Source organism: Geotrypetes seraphini, chromosome 9 (assembly GCF_902459505.1).
Source record: "Geotrypetes seraphini chromosome 9, aGeoSer1.1, whole genome shotgun sequence".
Classification (NCBI taxonomy): Eukaryota; Metazoa; Chordata; class Amphibia; order Gymnophiona; family Dermophiidae; genus Geotrypetes; species Geotrypetes seraphini.
In genome coordinates this window covers 123,421,126-123,440,066 of record NC_047092.1, presented here as the reverse complement: position 1 = coordinate 123,440,066, position 18,941 = coordinate 123,421,126, and the positions used below count along the sequence as shown (strand labels likewise).

The 18,941-nt window shown below is 43.7% G+C and overlaps 1 protein-coding gene across 4 annotated transcripts in view; it reads right to left on the bottom strand.

Annotated features, from left to right (window-relative positions):
- GIGYF2 (GRB10 interacting GYF protein 2) overlaps positions 1-18,941 on the bottom strand; it is a 674,098-nt gene that overhangs the window by 25,498 nt on the left and 629,659 nt on the right. For all 4 annotated transcript variants that reach the window (XM_033959534.1, XM_033959536.1, XM_033959537.1 and 1 more), the window contains one exon: positions 590-747. In XM_033959534.1, coding sequence (XP_033815425.1) covers positions 590-747 — 158 coding nt within the window. The remainder of the gene's footprint in view (positions 1-589; positions 748-18,941) is intronic.

The following is an 18,941-nucleotide window of genomic DNA, read 5'->3' as shown; positions in this document are numbered from 1 at the left end:
TAATCTTTTGTAATCTGCCTTGAACCGCAAGGTAATGGCGGAATAGAAATCTCTAATGTAATGTACTATTATTATGGGGGTGGTGTAAGGGGCGGAGCCTGGGCAGGTCTAGGGCACAGCTTGGGTGGAGGTACTCGGTTGATATTTGTTAGACTTGGGGTGTACTTGGCTTGAAGAAGTTGAGAAACACTGCCCTAGATAAAGCTGGATATATCAGGATAACACAGTCTTATAATCATGGTATCCTGATTCTTTAGGAGGTATCTGTCAAACAAGAATGAAGCCATTGAGGAAAAATCAGACTGTCCATTACCTCCAACAGATTAAATCAATTAAGGGAAGCTGCTTCCTTGTGGGAACTCTGGAACATGTACACTGAAGGTCTTGTGAAAGTACTGAAATGAGGTTATTCAATTTAATGGTGTGATTCAATGAACATATAACATTTTACAAAAGAATAATCCTGAAATAGTACCAGCCATTACTAATACCTTTCCAGATTTTCACACATCCAAAGATTGTAATTAGACAATCTTTTATTTTTTGCATCTGTGCTACTCTGCAGGCCCTTTTCCCTGCTATCATTTACCTGCTGTCGCTGTTGGGTAGCTTTCTGTTTGGCACGACGCTCTAAGAACTGCTTGGCAAATTCCTTGGCTTCTGGGGTGTCTCCAAGGTATGCTCGGATATAGTCATGGACTTCGTAAGGTGATTCCACTTCCTTCAGAAAAGAGACAAACGTGGGAACTGCAACATGAAAAAGATGAATTGTGAAAGCAGACTGAATGTAATATATGGATTAATGTACAGGCTTGAAAGTGAGCAACAGTTCAACAAAATAGGAGTGCAGCATGAAGGAAATAGTTGATCTACAAAAAGTAATACATGTGAGAAACATGTGCCAATATATCAAACATGTATGTTTTTTTCTGGGAAAAAGTTAACTGAAGTAACCAGAAACAAAAAATGGAGGTTTTAATGAATTCTGTTAGAGCAAACAATTTATAATACAACAATCAAACCCCCATCCTTTTATGTGAAAAAAATCCAAGTTACAGAAGTTCAAATATAACTTCTTTCAGATTGCTTCTGGATCTATAAAATGAAAAAACAAAGGTGGTGTTTGAGGGCAGCAAGCCAAATATTCTCACAGCTGGGTGACATCATCCAACGAAACCTAGCATGGATACTTCCTAACAAGCTGTCGATAAAAGTTTCTAGCAGTATCATATCACACATGTGCAGGTGCCTTCCCGACAGACTGACAAGCACAAGGTAATCAGTCTCATATACAAGCTTAAATACAACTCCAAAATGATGTGGGAGGGTATGTGAGAAAATCTGGCCTGCTGACATCGGAAAACACCTGCTACAGGTGAGTAACTGCTTTTTCTTAGAAAGAGCGGCAAAGGTCAAAATTTTACATCAGCTGTGGATGAAATGTCCAGCTATCTCCCAATGTAATGTAACTTCCTGGAAATGCCCAGTTATCTTCCAATGTAATCCGCTTAGAACCGCAAGGTACAAGCGGAATAGAAATCTGTAATGTAATGTAATGTTATTCAAAAATAACATCCTGGAAGCCCAGATCAGATATATTTCATGTATTAAAAAAGGAGGAAGGGAGACCAAACAGCAGCTGATGGGTTTGACACATGTGAGGTGGAGGAAGCTATAACAGCAAAAAGAAAATCCTTCAGAAAGTGGAAGAAGGATTCGACTGAAAATAATAGGAAACAGCATGAGGAATGGCAAGTCAAATGCAAGATGTTGATAAGGAAGAGAGACCTTGAAAAGAAGATTGTGTTTGAGACAAACATGCATAGTAAAAATTATTTTATATATAAAAAGCAAGAAGCTGGCAAAAAAAAATAAAAAATCAGTAGGACCGTTAGATGACTGAGGGGTAAAAGGGGAGCTCAGGGAAGACAAGGCCATAGCGGACAGATTAAATGAATTATTTACTTTGGTCTTCACTGAAGAAGATATGTCCATAGTGCCCCCAGTGCCTCTGTCTTGTGTCCATAGTGCCCCCAGTGCCCCGTCCTGTGTCCTTAGTGCCCCCAATGCCTCCGTTCTGTGTCCATAGTGCCCCCAGTGCCTCTTTCCCTGTCCATAGTGCCCCCAGTACCTCGTTCCTGTGTCCATAGTGCCCTCAGTGCCTCCTTCCCGTGTCCATAGTGCCCCCAGTGCCTCCTTCCCGTGTCCATAGTGCCCCCAGTGCCTCCTTCCCGTGTCCATAGTGCCCCAGTGCCTCCTTCCTGTGTCTATAGTACCCCCATAGTGAGGTGCTGGTTATTATACTTGTTACTGTTCAATGTATATTTGATACTGTTCAATGTGTCAAATTCCCCCATTACATCCTCCAGTGTTAAGAGATTTGTTTCAGTTTCATCAGCATTGGATACCATTTCCAGCACCATTTTCCTTTAACAGTTAAAGGAAAGATTTATAAACTATAAAGAGTTTTACCTTATGTAAAATTGTCATTAAACTATTTTTTCTGCAGCCCTCCAAGTATTTTTTTGTCATTAACAATTAAAGGAAAGATTTATAAACTATAAAGAGTTTTACCTCATGCAAAGCTGTCATTTCTTTAATAAGACATTAACTATTTTTTTGCAGCCCTCCAAGTGTCTACAAATCCAAAATGTGGCCCCACTAAGGGTTTGAGATTGAGACCACTGTCCTAGAGCACTAATAGAATTGAAAAATTAGCTTGCAGAGCTATTGTTATTAATTTGTAATTTATCTTTAAAATCCAGCATGGTACCAGAAGAAAGACAGGAGGGTGGCTAACGTGATGCCAGTCTTTAAAAATGGTTCTAGAGGTGCTCTGGGAAATTATAGACCGGTGAGTGTGATGGTGCCAGGCAAAATGGTAGAGAACAAAATTACAGAGCTTATACATAAGCATTGATTAATGAGACAAAGTCATCGTGGATTTGGGTCAAGGGAAATCTTGCCTCATCAATCTACTACATTTTTTTTGAAGAGGTGAATGAACATGTAGATAAAAGTGAGCTGGTCGATAGTGTGTATTTGGATTTTCAAAAGATATTTGATAAAGTACCTCAGACTTCTGAGGAAATTAGAAAGACATGAGATAGAAGGTAAGGCTCTTACCTGCTCATTTTCTTTCTGTTAGCCTGAAGACAGGTATCTTTACGAATGGGTTATATACCTCACTGCTACCAGCAGATGAAGACTGAGAACAAACTTGTATATCAGGATAGCTTCCCCCCCTAGCAATCCAGTCTGCCAAATAGCCAAGCAGAACCTAGGAAAGACTTCAACTGAAAACAGTAAAACATACTCCGAACAGGAGTGTAAAAAACAACAAACACTTGTAAACAACTGTTGGAACATGTGTAGAACTAAACCCTGGTATAAAAAATATCCACACAGCTCACCAGCTAAGCCAGCTGAGCCATAGCCGCTGTTCTTAATTCTCCCAGGCCCTAGAAAATTTCTAGAACCTGCAGAAAAAACAAAATCTGCATGTGAGCAAAATAAAATCCCGCAATCACTGCACAAAGACAGATAGGGTGGGGGATTATACCGATCTACAGGCTAACAGAAAGAAAATTAGCAGGCAAGAACCTAATTTCTCCTTCTGTAGCTCCTGGTGGAACGGTATAGTCTTTACGAATGGGACGTACCAAAGCAGTAACCATCCAGGGTGGGATCCCCCAAGGGCTAGAAAGCCTCCAGGACCCCAAGAAAGTTGAGATCACTTTATCTGAATACCCCTTCTTACCTAGGTGATCCCTTTCAAGAGCCAAGCCGTAAGACAGAAGGGACCCAGATTGAACATTGGAATGAGACCCTGAGTCAGAAGGCCGTCCAAGAGAGGCAGAGGATCCGCCACTAGATGCCTCACCAGATCTGTGTACCACGGCCGCCTGGGCCAATCCGGAGCCACCAGAACCACAAGGCCGGGATGTCGAACTATGCGAAGAACTCTGCCCACTAATAGCCACGAAGGGAACACATACAACAGCCCCTCCGTTGGCCATGGTTGAAAAAGAGCATCCAAGCCCTCGGCCTGACTGTCTCTGCGACGACTGAAGAAGCGGGGCATTTTGGCATTGACACTTGTGGCCATCAGGTTCATGAGGGACTGACCACAAGACTGCAAGTTTCAAGTTTCAAGTTTAATTTTATTTGATGTATCGCTTATTACAAACTAAGCGATTAACAAAGTATAACAATCATCGTTAAATTATATAATATTGAACACTAAAGGGGTAAAATGACAGTATTATAATATTTCTTAACTAAGAGGAATTTGACACACAAAACAATATTGACAGACTATGACACATATGGAATGAACATGAGGATTTAAAGTTACAAAAATATTTTCCCTAAAAAGGGACTGCACTATCAACTGAAAGGCCACAGGGATTAGACACCACTTTCTGGGATCTAGCACGTGACGACTTAGGAAGTCCGCTTGAACATTCTCCACTCTGACTATGTGGGAGGCTGATATGTCCTGAAGATGAGACTCCACCCAGACCTGGAGCAGAGCCATCTCCTGTGCCACCAAAGTGCCCCTGGTGCCCCCCTGATGATTGACATAGGCCACTGCCATGGCATTGTCCGAAAGAACCCTGACTGACTTGCCCATCAGAAAGGACTGGAAGGCTAACAGTGCCAGATGGATGGCTCTGGTCTCTAAGACATTGATTGACCAAGAAACCTCCTCTGTGGACCAGGTGCCCTGAGCTGAGTGACTTAGACTCTGAGCTCCCCAACCGAAAAGACTGGCATCAGACTCGTCTCTTGAAAAAGATGGGAGGTCTGGAGCCCCCAATGAAGACAGCACCGAGCCAAGCCCGTAAGCGGAACAGGATGATCACCTCTGAGGTGACCACCTCTGAAGAAGAGCATACTGAAGAGGATGCATGCGGGCCCGAGACCACCTCACAACATCGAGGGAAGCCGCCATCGACCCCAAGACTTGGAGGAAATCCTGCGCCCGAGGACACCAGGATGCCATAAGCAGGTGAATCTGAGAATGCAATTTGCTTACTGGGCCTCCGGAAGGAAGACCTTCCCCAAGGAGGTGTCGAACAGCACTCAGATACTCCAGGCACTGAGATGGATACAACTGGCTCTTGGAAAGGTTGACTACCCATCCCAGCGACTGCAGAAACTCCACCACCCGAGCCGTGACCTGGATCCTCTCCTGGAACGACTTTGCATGAATCAACTAGTCGTCCAGGTAGGGATGAACTAGAATGCCCTCTTTTCGCAATGCCGCTGCGACGACCACCATCACCTTGGTGAACATCCGCAGAGCCTTGGCCAGGCCAAAGGGAAGTGCACAGAACTGATAGTGTTGCCCCAAGATCGCAAAGCGCAGGAAGTGATGTTGGGAGGCCCGAATAGGAATGTGCAAGTAGGCCTCCGTCAGTTCCAGCGAGGTTAGAAACTCCCCCGGCTGAACCGCCAGAATCACAGACTGCAGAGTTTCCATGCGGAAAGAAGGCACGTAAAGAGCCCTGTTGACCCCCTTCAAATCTAGGATGGGCCGAAAAATCCCATCTTTCTTTGGCACCACAAAGTAAATTGAGTACCAACCTGTGCTCCACTCCTGAGGGGGAACTGGAACCACCACGTAGAGATCCAACAGTCTTTGAAGGGTCTGGCGAAAGGCCTGCTGCTTCCACGCCATCTGTGAAGGAGAAGCGAGAAAATGATCTGGCAAGGAATGGGCAAACTCCAGAACATAGCCATCCCGAATCACCTCCAGCACCCACTGATCGGATGTGATGTCTGCCCATTTAAGATAAAATTCTCACAGCCGGGCGCCCATCGGAACCAAGATGGACAAGGAGTCATTGGGCAAGACAGGTGGCACCCCGACGGGCCCCATGAAAGGACTGCATGCGCTGGAAGAACCTTCATCTAGAGAGCCCATGAGACTGAAAAGAGGCAGCCCCTCGATCAGGGCGGAAGCGGCGGAAATCACGCCCATGTCCACGAGCACCACCACCTCGAGCTAGCGGCCTAGGCCTATCCTCAAGCAAACGAGACACTTTAGAATCAGTTAGTCTGAACCAACTTGTCCAAGTCCTCACCAAACAAGAACCCTTTAAAGGGAAACTTTGTCAACTTAGCTTTGGACGCCGTATATGCCGACCATGCACAAAGCCACAAGATACGGCGTGCTGCCACTCCAAAAGCCAACGACTTGGCAAAAGCTCACAAGAGGTCATACACGGAATCTGAAAGATAAGAAGCACCCAATCCAATCTTTGCCACTTCACGCTTTAGCAATTTCCAGTCCTCAGATTTACTGTCAAGCACATGCTCGGCCCTGTGAAATCACACCCAACCCACCAGCCCGCCACACATCGCCGCCTGGACCGCCAGAGCTGTCACATCAAAACTCTGTTTAAGGAGGGACTCCACCTTACACTCCCTCAGGGTCTTTCAAGGCCACACCACCCTCAACAGGCATGGTGTGCCGCTTAGAGATGGCCGAGACCACCGCGTATACCACAGGTGACTTCAGAGTGTCCCTATCCCCTTCAGGAATGGGATACAGGTGCGCAAAACGAAAGTGAGCTTCCGACACCTGCCATTGTGCAAGTATAATGTCCCGAATATCCTGATGCATAGGAAAAGAGCGGGAAGCAGAGTGGATTCCTTTAAGCAAGGGATCCACCGTACATGGGGGCTCCGACACGGTGTCTTCAAAGTGCAAAACTGAGGAGACCTGAAAAATTAGCTCATAAAGCTCTTCCCGCTGAAAAATGGGCACCACAGACGCATCTTCGCCAGCAGGGGGATGCTCGAACCCCTCGCTGGCAGAATCCAGCTACCCAAGAGGATACTGGAAATCTCCGCAAAGGTCTGGGTCCTCATCAATATCGTCTTGTTCCCCTGAGCAAAAATCCTCATCCCAAGAAACCCTCAGGGGCTTGGACGAGAGAGGAATAGAGGGGGGGGGGGCAAAACTGCCGCTGTATGGGGCCACATTGGGAAAGACATCGACAGCAACCCCCCCTCCCCCAAGAGGACACAGAACCTAGAGCCGACAGCACATAAGCTTTACATAGTGCCAACATAAACTCAGGGGGAAATCCCCCCGGCGGCCCCAAGGGACTCCCTGCTCCAGCAGAGGACCCAGCCATACCTTGCCCCTATATTTTCAGAACTGGTGGAAGGTCACAGAAATGAATGAAGAGGTTCCCGCTGAAATTGTTCCTGAAACCGCCAAAATCGGAGCTCTTGTGGCCTGCCGCATCTGAAAAGCCAAGGACTTTCCTGACGCTGAGGAACTGACCGACGCAAAAATCCTTTTCACCCTGACCGTCGGCGACTGGGGAACCTTGTGCGTGGGCGTCGGGGAAAGCCTGGGTTTCCCTGCGATCCGAAGCCCTGGCCATTGGAAACTGCTGCCGATGAGACTCCCCCACCGCTCTGGACTGAACAATGCTTGTACGGCTGCGAGTACCTCACATCTGGAGCACAATGGGCATTTTTTCCTATAAAAGTGCTCATTGTGCAGAAAACTGCCCTAGCTGTAAGAAAAGTTCTGGTTAGATGAGAAAAACAATAAAAACAGCAGTTTTAAAGGGAAATGAGCCCTTTAGACCGGCACACCTCAGGATTTTTTTTTCCCCTTATTCAGAACAGACTCCACGGCTCTCAAAGCTGGAAGCCTGACCAACCAGCAGGCCAGGCTGCCAGCTGAGGCACCTCTACAAAACTTTGGGGAGGTGGAGGAAGGTGGGGGGAGGGACCCAGCACGAGACTCGCCGAGTTTAATACCCCTGAGGTCAGACGGATCCCCAAACAGGACCCATCCAAGCTCCGTCCGGCACAAAAAGGGAACTCAGGAGTTGAAAACAAATTCCAATAGTACTAAGAGGGGAGCCAAATTAGTTTTACCACCTGCTGCTGGAGACTGAGGAAGACTAGATTGCTAGGGGGGAAGCTATCCTGATATACAAGTTTGTTCTCAGTCTCCACCTGCTGGTTACAGTGAGGTATATAATCCATTCGTAAAGACTATACCAGTCTACCAGGCGCTACAGAATATCCTGTTATGGATTCATAACGGGTTAAAAGATGGAAAACGAGAGTCGGGTTAAATGGTCAATATTCTCAACAGAGAAGGGTAAATAGTGAGGTTCAGTATTGTATATATGCAAGTAAACAAGGTCACTTTTATTCAAATATAATACACCCTTCCTTTTCTTTTTCTATTGTTATTTCACTCTCATTATAACATATACCATGATAATTGTTCATGCAAAGAGGAAAAAAAACCCTCAGATCCCCGTCCAAAGACAGAACAAATCTTGCTTTAGGACTAGAAAGTTTAAGAACCTCATAGGCTTCAAAACAACCTACCTACTTGTAAATTACTTTACATTTTTGTTGTCTTTCTTCTGTATTTATATATCTAAATGTGATTATCTTCAGTGTCTATCAGCCGTTTCTACTAAAATGATTATCAGAATCCACAAGCAAAAAAACTTATCTTTATGGTCCTCAGCACTCCTTCTTTGAGTCCTGTTGCCACACTATGTACCTTCTGAACCATGTAAGCGTTCTCCAATAACTTCCTCTGACGTTGGCCAGCCACCGTCTCGCTGTGAGCTGCGTCAGGGTGGATAAACGTGTTCCTTGCTTGTCGGCACACACTTTAGTACTCAGTACTATAGTGGCTGGCCAATGTCGGAGGAAGTTATCGGAAGAGGAGCCTTAAGTACCTGGGACAACTGGAATTGGGCAGGGCCTTAGACAATTGGGCCAACCAAGGATTTGGTGGGGGCGGGGTATTGGGGGGTCGGGGTAGTGGTGGGGGCATTCAAGGGTGTGGGGGTATGCCTTCAGCAGGAGGGCTTGGGATCCCTCCTGCTGGTTTGGGGGTCTGGGGGTGGGGGATGTTGTTGCCTTCCGGCAGGAGAGCTTGGGAGCCCTCCTGCCAGCGATCGTAGTTTTGTCCGGGGGTGGGGGGAGAGGGGTGCCGGCAGAAGGGCTTGGGATGCCTCCTGCCAGTGATCGCGGTTTCCTTGGGGGGGGGGGGGTGCACCAGCAGGAGGGCTTGGGATTCCTCCTGCTGGTGTTTGGGTCACTGGGGATGTTTGCCAGCAGGAGGGCTTGGGATTCCTCCTGTCAGGCATCGGGGGGTGGAGGAGGGCAGATCGTGACAGTTGCAGGGGGGGGGACGGACAATTACAAGATTCTATAACCTGCGTTGTTTTTTGACAGATGCCGGTTACAGAATCCTGCTTTTAGGCGAAGGACTGGCCCTTCCTTCACCTAAAAGGTCTGGGTTTGGGCGTTTGGGACTTGGGCAATTTTTTAGTCAGGAATGTGTTGTAGGGATAGACATAGTGGCAGTCTGGGTGAGTAGATTGCTGAACGTGGAGATAGGCCATTCTCAAACCCCCCCCCCCCCTCATTTTGGACTTTTTTTTGAGAATGGACATTTCCCTGCTGCCAACTTCAGCATCTAGTGACTTAGGCCAAAAGAGGATTAGATGTTTTTTTGATTATGCCCCTCTGTGCATTTAGTAGTTGCTTTTTTTTTTTTAACTTTATTTAGTTTTTAATGCCAATAAAAAGTGCAATACAATTTACATACAAATAATAATCACTTATAAACAATTAGAATCTATACAAAAGATAAAAATTCCCTCCCCCATCCATCATTACCATCAGGAATAATACCAAAACAAAAAATATACTCCCCTCCTGCTCCCCCCCCCCGGATGTGTGGGTGCAATAAAATGGAAAATAAAGATAAAGGGCAACTATAACAAATCTACAAAAGATGTCAATGGACCCCAAGCCAATTTGAATATCTTATTATGCCCCAGCAAGTCAGCATTCATTTTCTCATACTTATAAGTTAAGCATAAGCTCGCCCACCAGAAAGGAAAACTAAAGTGATCCCAATTCTTCCATTTAGTAGTTGCTGATTCAACTGTGACAGAATTATTTGAAATCTGTACCTCATTAAATTGATAAATTAGCCACATCTTATATTTAAGGATATAACTTCTTAGAGCAGGGGTGGGCAATCATGGTTCCTGAGTTGTTTTTTCAAGATTTTCACAATGAATATTTGTGAGATCAATTTGCATAAGGTGCAAGTGGAAATCATGGCATCTGCTACATATGAAATTACTTTTCGTGGTATACCGTGGATAAAACTGCTACTGTAGCCTTGGGGTTTACATAAATTCTAACAAACTTAAGACAGCAGGAGGGAGAACCTAGAACTGATGGGCTTGGAAAGACAGTGTGAGCCCACTGGGACAGATAGGAAAAACATTTGAGTACTTAGGCTATAAGTGGTATATAAATACTAACATAAATAAATAAATACTACTCAATATTCAAAAGTTATCTTAATAAGGAAATGAGTTCATTTTAGAAGGAAATGGAGCTTATGGGATACCTGTAGATAATTCCTCCTTGCTAGGGGAGGAGTAATTTGGAATGTACTGAAGATCTCTAGCATCGGATGGCACTGGATCTCTGTAACAAACAGCTCTGTGCATTTAGGATTAATCAGATCTAGCAAGCCCCCAAAGTAGTGCTGCCCGATTCAGGAAAAAATATTTCGATTCGATTCAGCCTATTGAATTGATTTTTCGATTCGATTTTCCTGCACAATTGGGTGTTTTTTCCAAACATCCTGGTGAGTTTATTTTATAGCCTCTTTACCTCCTTTGCCCTCTCCTACCCACACTGGTGCTGTGGTATAAACAAAATAAACAAACAAAAAAGACTTTTCCTCTCTCTGTTAAATCCTAGCTTAGCTCTGGCAGGATACAAATTTCAAATCTGACACATTATAATCAAAAAACAGAAAATAAAATTATTTTTTTTTACCTTTTGTTGTCTGGTCATTTTTCAAATCATGTTGGTCCCAGGCTCTGCAACAAACGTCTCCTGATAACTTGCTTGCCAGGGTCTCTTGCACAGATCCACCATCTCTCCTTTTCTCAACTACCCTGTCATCCAGAATTTTTCCCTCCTTCCCCACAAGCTCTCCCTTTCTCTTTCTAATAATAATAATAATAACTTTATTTTGTATACCGCCATACCCAGAGAGTTCTACGCGGTTCACAGCAATTAATATTACAAAAGAAGATAGCCATTGGGAATTAACATTTTTTGGAATGAACATGTCATTTAAGTTGACAAGAATTAACATTTTTTGGGGTGTACAGGTCAATGAAGTTGACAGAATATACAATGGAGTACAACAGGAATATACAAGAGTGTACAATAGGAGGGAAAAATACCGGTCAGTGAAGTTAGTTGGTTTGGAGGGTACATTAGGAGGGGACTACCTTCCTATCCAGTATCTCTATCCCCCCACCATCCCTTGTGTCCAACTTCCCTTCCTTTCTGTTCCTTCCCTCCCTAAATCCCATTGTCCACCGTCCACCATCTCTCTCCCTCTCCTGTTTTTAGATCCTTATTTCTTCTATCCTTCCCCCCATCTCCCCTCTCCACCATCCATCTTCCCCCCTCCACCAAGTTCATATCTCCCATCCATCTTCTCCCCATCTCTCCTCCAGTCCACCAACTCCCCATCTCCCTCCATCTACCCTTTTATTATTTTTTATGGTACACAAAATATTTATTGTGGTGTAGCACAATTATTAAAGATTTTAGCCAGAAAAGAAAAAGGCTTTATACTATCTCTCTAAGGCACATAAATGTGAGACACATTGGAGTGGCTGGGACAAAGACATTTCCTCGTTAAGATTAGTCAGTGTGCCACTCTCCTGTCACCACCCCAATGGAACTTCCCAATCCCCCCAAACTGTGATATCCCCTCTCCAGATCCCCCTACATCAGTAGACCTCCCCAAACCTGTAGACCCCCTGGCACTCCTAAGCCCCCCCACCACCACACCCCTGCACCTTTCCCAAAGAGAGTCCGGCAGGAGGGATGCATCTGGGAAGAGGTCTGCCGGTGGTGGTAGCGATCTACTCCTGCCACCACTCCTTGTGTCTTCTCTCCACTGCGGCCCGCCCTCAGTGAAAACTTCCTGTTTCTGCTTGGGTGGCCAAATGGAGAGAAGACGCCCAGAGTAGTGGCAGGGTTCAAGTTTCAAGTTTATTCGAAATTTTGATGAATTGCTGCTGCTTTTGTCTGGCCAGGGAGGAGAGGAGAGAGCCTTGCTGCCGCCGATCTGCAGCAGAGACCCATTCAGGATTTCCCTCAGCCACCGGAGTCCTTGCTTCCGGTCTTGCAAAACCGGAAGTTACATCAGAAGCAAGGACTCCGGTGGCAGAGAGAAAGCCCGAACGGGTCTCAAGCAAGGGGGCCAACGAATCGGTAAGTCTGATTTTCTTCAATAACAAACTGATTTGAATCGATTCACCCAAAGTATTTAGATTGTAAGCTCTTTCGAGCAGGGACCATTTTCTTGTTCTTTGTGACTCTGTGCAGTGCAGCGTATGTCTGGTAGCGCTATAGAAATATATAAATATTATATTAACATTACTAGTGTTTAAGCCCGTTAGATTAACGAGTGCTAGAATAGATGTGCAATCTTAATAGTTTATAAAATTTACTGAAAACATACCGTGAGAGCTTTAAAATGCTCTCCCCTCCCCAAGTAACAATGCATACAAACATGTAAGCATGTAGAGCAAAGTTTCAACTATCTAAAAACTCCGTCAACTGAACATAAGACATACTTCCCAGACAACATAATAAACCCTGAGTAACTCAAGAATATAAAGGAATGTTTTGTGGTTAGATACTCTCTTTTTGGTGGTAATAGTATATTGTGCATGTACAGGAATGGATTTTAAAAGTGTGTATGTGTATGTAAGGGTTTTATTGTTATTGTTAAGATAATTTTAAAAATTTGATTTTATTTAAAAATGTTGTATATCTACAAAATGTCCTTATCCTATATAATAAAAAGCTAGCCGCGCATGCGCACTCCTATTTGTGTGTTCCGTGCGCTGTAGGTCTGTGGCCGAAGGAGTGCGCATGCGCGCTTATACGTCACCAGCCGATCGCCTCCACAAGCCGGACCGCAGCCAGCCGCCGATCTCCATTCCTCCTGCACCATGGCACGCCAGGCATGTCCCTGCCTCCCCCGCCGCCAGCCTCGGGCTCCTGGGGGCTGGCGGCGCAAGCCGCCCGGCCGGTGCTGAGGCCCTGCCTCCCCGCTTCCGCCCTACACGGCGCCGCCAGACCCGGATAGCTTCCCACGAGGAAATAGCAAAACGGCCCTACATCACAGACCCGCGAGCAGGGTTGCCATGGAAACCCAGCCGGAATAACATGCAGTCGCAAGGGTCAGTGAGAGGAGATCAGGAGCTAAAGAGAGATTGAAAAAAACAAACAAACAACAGTGGACAAGGAGAGAGAGACACACAGACAGTCACAGAAGGACAGGGGCCTAAAGAGACAGATTTAAAAAATAACAAAACACAGAGGACAAGGAGAGAGAGACACAGGAAAAAAATGACAAACAGACAAACAGCAGCCAAGGAGACAGACAACAACAACAAAAAAATACAGACATACTTACATACAGCGTCCAAGTAGACAGACAGAGAGACAGTGGGCAAGGAGACAGCAAAAAAAAAAAAAAATACAAACAGCCAAGGAGACAAACAGAAAAAAATAACAAATACAATGCCCAAGGATAAATTCAGGAAAAAAAGACATACAAACATACAGTGGCTAAGGAGTTAGACTGCAAAAAAGACATACAGACATACAGCAGCCAATGAGACAGACAGACTGACAGCGACCAAGTAGACAATCAGCAAAAAAAAACACAAACACAGAAAGCAAAAAAAGAGAAACGTACAGCGGCCAAGGAGACAGGCATGCAACAAATAGGAAAAATATAAAAACTTTTAATAAATCAACCATACGTGAAGAAGGAATTAAAAAAAAAAAAGGAAGAGACACCTACAGGGAAACACAGGATCAAGAGCATACAGAGAAAACAGAAGTTTGCAGGAATCAGGAACATATAGAGAAAGGAGAGCAGAGACCCCTGCAAGAAGAGAAAAATAGCAAAGAGACTGGGGATGAGAAAGAGAGCAGAGATGCTTGCAGGGAGAAAAAGCTAAGCAGTAATGTTACAGCTTGAGAGTGCAGACTGAGGAAGAAAGCAGAGACAGCGCTACACAGGGAAATGGAGGGAGGAAAGAGACAGAAAGAAAAATACAGACAGACATAAATTCTAGCATCCGTTAATGTAACGAGCTTAACGACTCGTAAACAATATTATTTGTGAAGATTCTGTTTGAGTTTAGTAATAGTTTTCCTTGTTAAGGGCCATCTACAACTGTCATCAGAATGTCTGAAAAACTTCTAATTCTAGAAAAAGCTAAATATAAATGGCCATGGCTGAATACTGGTTCTTGTAAGTAAATGCCCACTTTTTCTAAAGTTTGGCCCTGAGATTTATTGATTGTCATGGCGAAGGCTAATGTGACTGGAAATTGTCGCCTTCGTAATGTAAAGGGCAAATCAGTGGATGTTGGAGCCAAATCAAGACGTGGAAAAAAAACTAATTCTCCTTCTGCTGAACCGGTTATTACTTGAGCAATGATGAGGTTGGTTTTTAAACCTTAAAAAAGGAGCAATCATTATGTTGCTGAGAAATCTAAATACTAAAAGAGGATTGTGCAATGGTACCCACCTCATTATTAATGACTGTCTGTCTGTATTTATTTATTTTGGTCTCTCTCATTGTCCGCTGTCTTTGTCTGTCTGTTTTTGGTGTTTGCCTCATTGGCTTCTGTATGTTTGTCTGTGTTTTTTTGCTTTCTGTCCCCTTGGTCGCTGTTTGTCTGTCTCATTGTCTGCTGTATGTCTGTGTCTTTTTTGTTGTATTTCTTATTGGCCACTGTCTGTCTCCTTAGCTGTTGTTTGATTGTCTGTATTTTTTAGCTGTTTGTCTCCTTGCCCACTGTCCATCTGTCTATCTCCTTGGTCGCTGTCTGTGCGCCTTTGTTTATTTTTCTATGTCTCTCTTTTTTTGCTGTCTGTCTCATTGGTCGCTATATGTCTGTCTCTCTCATTGGCTGCTGTCTGTCTGTCTTTTTTTCAGTATTTCTCCTTGTCCACTGTATGTCTGTTGGGTTTTTTTTTTTCCTGTCTGTCTCCTTGGCTGTCTGTATAGTTTTGCTCTATGTCTCCTTGCACACTGTCTGTCTGTCTATCTCCTTGGTTGCTGTCTGTGTGTGTTTTTGTATTTTGGTCTGTGTCCTTAGCCGCTGTATCCTGAGAAAATTGAGAATAGTACAGAACATGGCTGCCCGACTGATATTTGGGTTGAAGAAATAGCTAAGAAGAAAAATAGCTAAGAAGAAAAAATTTAAATTGAATCAGGTTGGTTAGACTGGATGGACCATTCGGGTTTTAATCTGCCATCATCTACTATGTTAGTCCCTACTATCGACTGTTACATTGGCTACCAGTAGAAGCACGAGTTATATTTAAATTTGCTTGTATTTGCTTTAAGCTGGTTTGGGGACTGGCCCCAACCTACCTTCTATCCCATTTCATGCTATAGAGCCCTACGAGGATAACTAGGAATTGCAATTTATTCGCCTATCCAAAAATTACTGGTTGCAGATATAGGTCTTTTATGGATAGGACTCTTGAATTTCAAGCAAGTAAGCAGCAGTCCTGGTTGGGTAGTTATATTAGTGGAACCATGCTGTCTTATGGCACATTTTGAAAAGAAATTAAGACTGTACTGTTTGATAAATTCATTTCTTAATTGAAACCTTATGGATAACAAAAATTTTACATTGTGTATACATAGGTAACATGTTGTATTTTTAACTATTTGTACTTTGCTGATTGTCTAGCTCTCTTCTGTGCAAACCACCTAGAAATCGTTTGATTGTGGCAGTATAGAAGAATAATGTTGTGTATGGAGACCTTTGATAATAGCTCATAGAAGCATAGAAACATGACAGCAGATAAAGAATGGCCCATTCAGACAGCCCATCCACAGCATCCACGATCTCTTCCTCGCTTTAAGATATCCCACGTGCCTGTCCCATGCTTTCTTGAATTCAGATAGCTTTGTCCCTACCATCTCTACCGGCACACTATTCCACACATTTACCACCCTTTCTGTAACAAAGTATTTCCACAGATTACTCTTGAGACTATCACCACTTAATTTTATCCTACGCCCTCTCATTCCGGAGCTTCCTTTCAAATGAAAGAGACTTGCCTCATGTGCATTTATGTCATCATAGTTATTTAAACATCTCGATATACCACTTACGAATAAAAACTTTCAGAAGTAGTTTACAATATTTAAATTTTTTTTTAAAAAATAGATGACCAGCTTGACGTCCAGAGTATATTTTTAGATTAGCGATTCTAACTTTATTGACACTTTTACCTATTCTCTCAATAGTTGAATCCACATGAGGGAAAATTACCCATGTCTTGACTTTGTCTTTAAGAAATAAGTTTAACCTGACCAGAATATTAGGGAAATGCCACTCTTGTCTGGGGAAAGCTCTTTTTGTTGTTAATATAAAACTTTTAATAGCTGGAGCTACCAGTATCATCTTTGTCACTTTTTTGTGCATAATTTCAGGATTATCCTCTTTCAATTTTCTGGTTTTCAGGTAAGGAATACAACCACCTCAGGAGCCACAACCTAGTTGGGTTTTCAAGATTTCACAATGAATATGAATGAGATTGATTTGCATACACTTCTTCCATTTGTTAAAATAGATCTCATATGTATTGTGGAAATCTTGAAAACCCGATCAGGTTGTGGCCCTCAAGAACCATGGCTGCCCATCCCTGGGCTAGGGCATGTTTATTGGTATTTTCTATACTGCTTTTCAGAATAGCACAAAGTGCTTTACAAAAATAAAAAATAATCAGAATGAGAAGGAACTCCAATCAAGTAATAGAGATAAGTTAAGTATACAAATTTATATATGCTGTGTCTTATGTTTTTCATTTGGCTGTATTTAAGTTATGTTATTTATTTATTTATTATTTGGCTAAATTAGATGTGTTTGTGTCTTTTCATTTTAATTTTACTAACATGAATTTTTATGTATTTATTTTAGTAGTCTTTTTGCTCCTAATGCAGTCCACTTGAGTGTAAAACATGGCCATGCCAGGTACTGATTTTTAAACCTCTATGTGTTGTAGTCAATAAAATAATTCATCTATAGACCATTTTTTTCTAGCATTACCCTTACAGAGGGGAGGGTGAGGACAGAAGAAGGCTGCGTAAGATGATTCACTGAACAGTTCCCAATTCCTTGGCAAGGATATAATCAAAATAGTTCCATAAACTGCTTAGCATTCTTTGGTTTGATTGAGCAACAGAGCTTCAATAGAGCTGCCATCTTATTTGTTTCAGATTTAGCACTTTTGTATATTGTCAGCTGACCCAGACTCGTGTCCCTTTCCAACAAAAGGGCAAGAAACTAAACCTCAATTGTTTTAATGCTCCATACTGGATATGATGTAAGAACTTGCAAATAATAACTAAAACAATAAGGGGCTCATAATCGAAAGAGAAAAACGTCCAAAAACCGGCCTAAGTCGGCACTTGGACGAACATTTCTCAAAAACGTCCAAGCGCCGAGAATAAAACCGGGTTTTGGATGTATTTAAAAACAACCTAGGCCTTCATAGTGCCACTCAACGTCCAAAGCTAAACGGGGCGTTTCGGGACACGTGTCGAGGGCGGGAGTTGGGCAGGATGTGGGCCGGCTTAGACTTAGTCGTACAGCATGTATAACCGAAAGTTTAACAACAGAGCCTAGACGGAACTTGGATGTTGTGACTTAGACCATGTAAAACATGGTCTAAGTCACAAAAACCCACCTAAACTCACCAGATAAGCACTGCAAACACATAACACACACTAAGTCTAAGCCGGCCCACATCCTGCCCAACTCCTGCCCTCGACACGCGTCCCGAAACGCCCCGTTTAGCTTTGGACGTTGAGTGGCACTACCCCAATGATCACCAACCCCCATAAAAATTTTATTCACAACTTTAAATTTCAGCCTCCAGACCATCATCACCTGGCTGCCTGGCATAGGAAAGCCTAGTCGTCCAGCCCAGAGGCAGCTGAAGTCGTCCTGGGGGTGAGTTAGGGATCCATAGAGAGGAGGACCCATGCCCATAAGCCCCTGTAATCACTGCATTGATACTGAAACATGTGCACTGCCCTATACACCCCCAAAACCCTTTTTTACTGGCATATAAGTGGCTCCTGCAGCCATACGGGCTATTGGGGTGGTAGATAAGTGGTTCTAGGGGATTCTGGAGGTGGTTTGGGGGGCTCGCAGTCACCTATAAGGGAGCTGTAGTGAGGAGAAGCCATGGCACCCTTTTTGTGAAATTCACAGCGGTAACCTGTAAGGTACCCCACTATTTAGGTAGCATATCTGGGTGTGCAGTCCATCACTTTGCAGACCCCCTCCCATGTCCAACAGGGCTTGTTCTAGGCGTTTTGGACTTGGACGGAATGTTGGACGGAAATGTGGTATAAAGATAGATGATTTAGCGGCTTGGACGATCAGATCGGCAGAACGTATAATTAGGTGATTTTTGAAAGTAAAAAAAAGTTGGACGTATCTTTTGAAAATGTGTCTTAGGCTCTTTTTAACTTTGGATGACTTGCGAGATGGACGTAAACGGACTTAGACGTCTCTTTCGATTATGCCCCTCCACGACTTTTAGAGCCAAAGGATCTTACTTATGATTGTGACATCCACAATGGTGCATCCAACTTTTTAAGATGAAACTCTGAGGTCAAATACATAAATCTGAAGGGGCAGTAAAGGGCCCTATATAGATTTCTCTTAGAGCCATACTGACAGTATTCATGTGTTCCACTAAATCAGTTCTTGGCAGCTGCAAACTGGCTAAGCAGCTTAACTGCTGCAGGTTAAAGCAGTAAT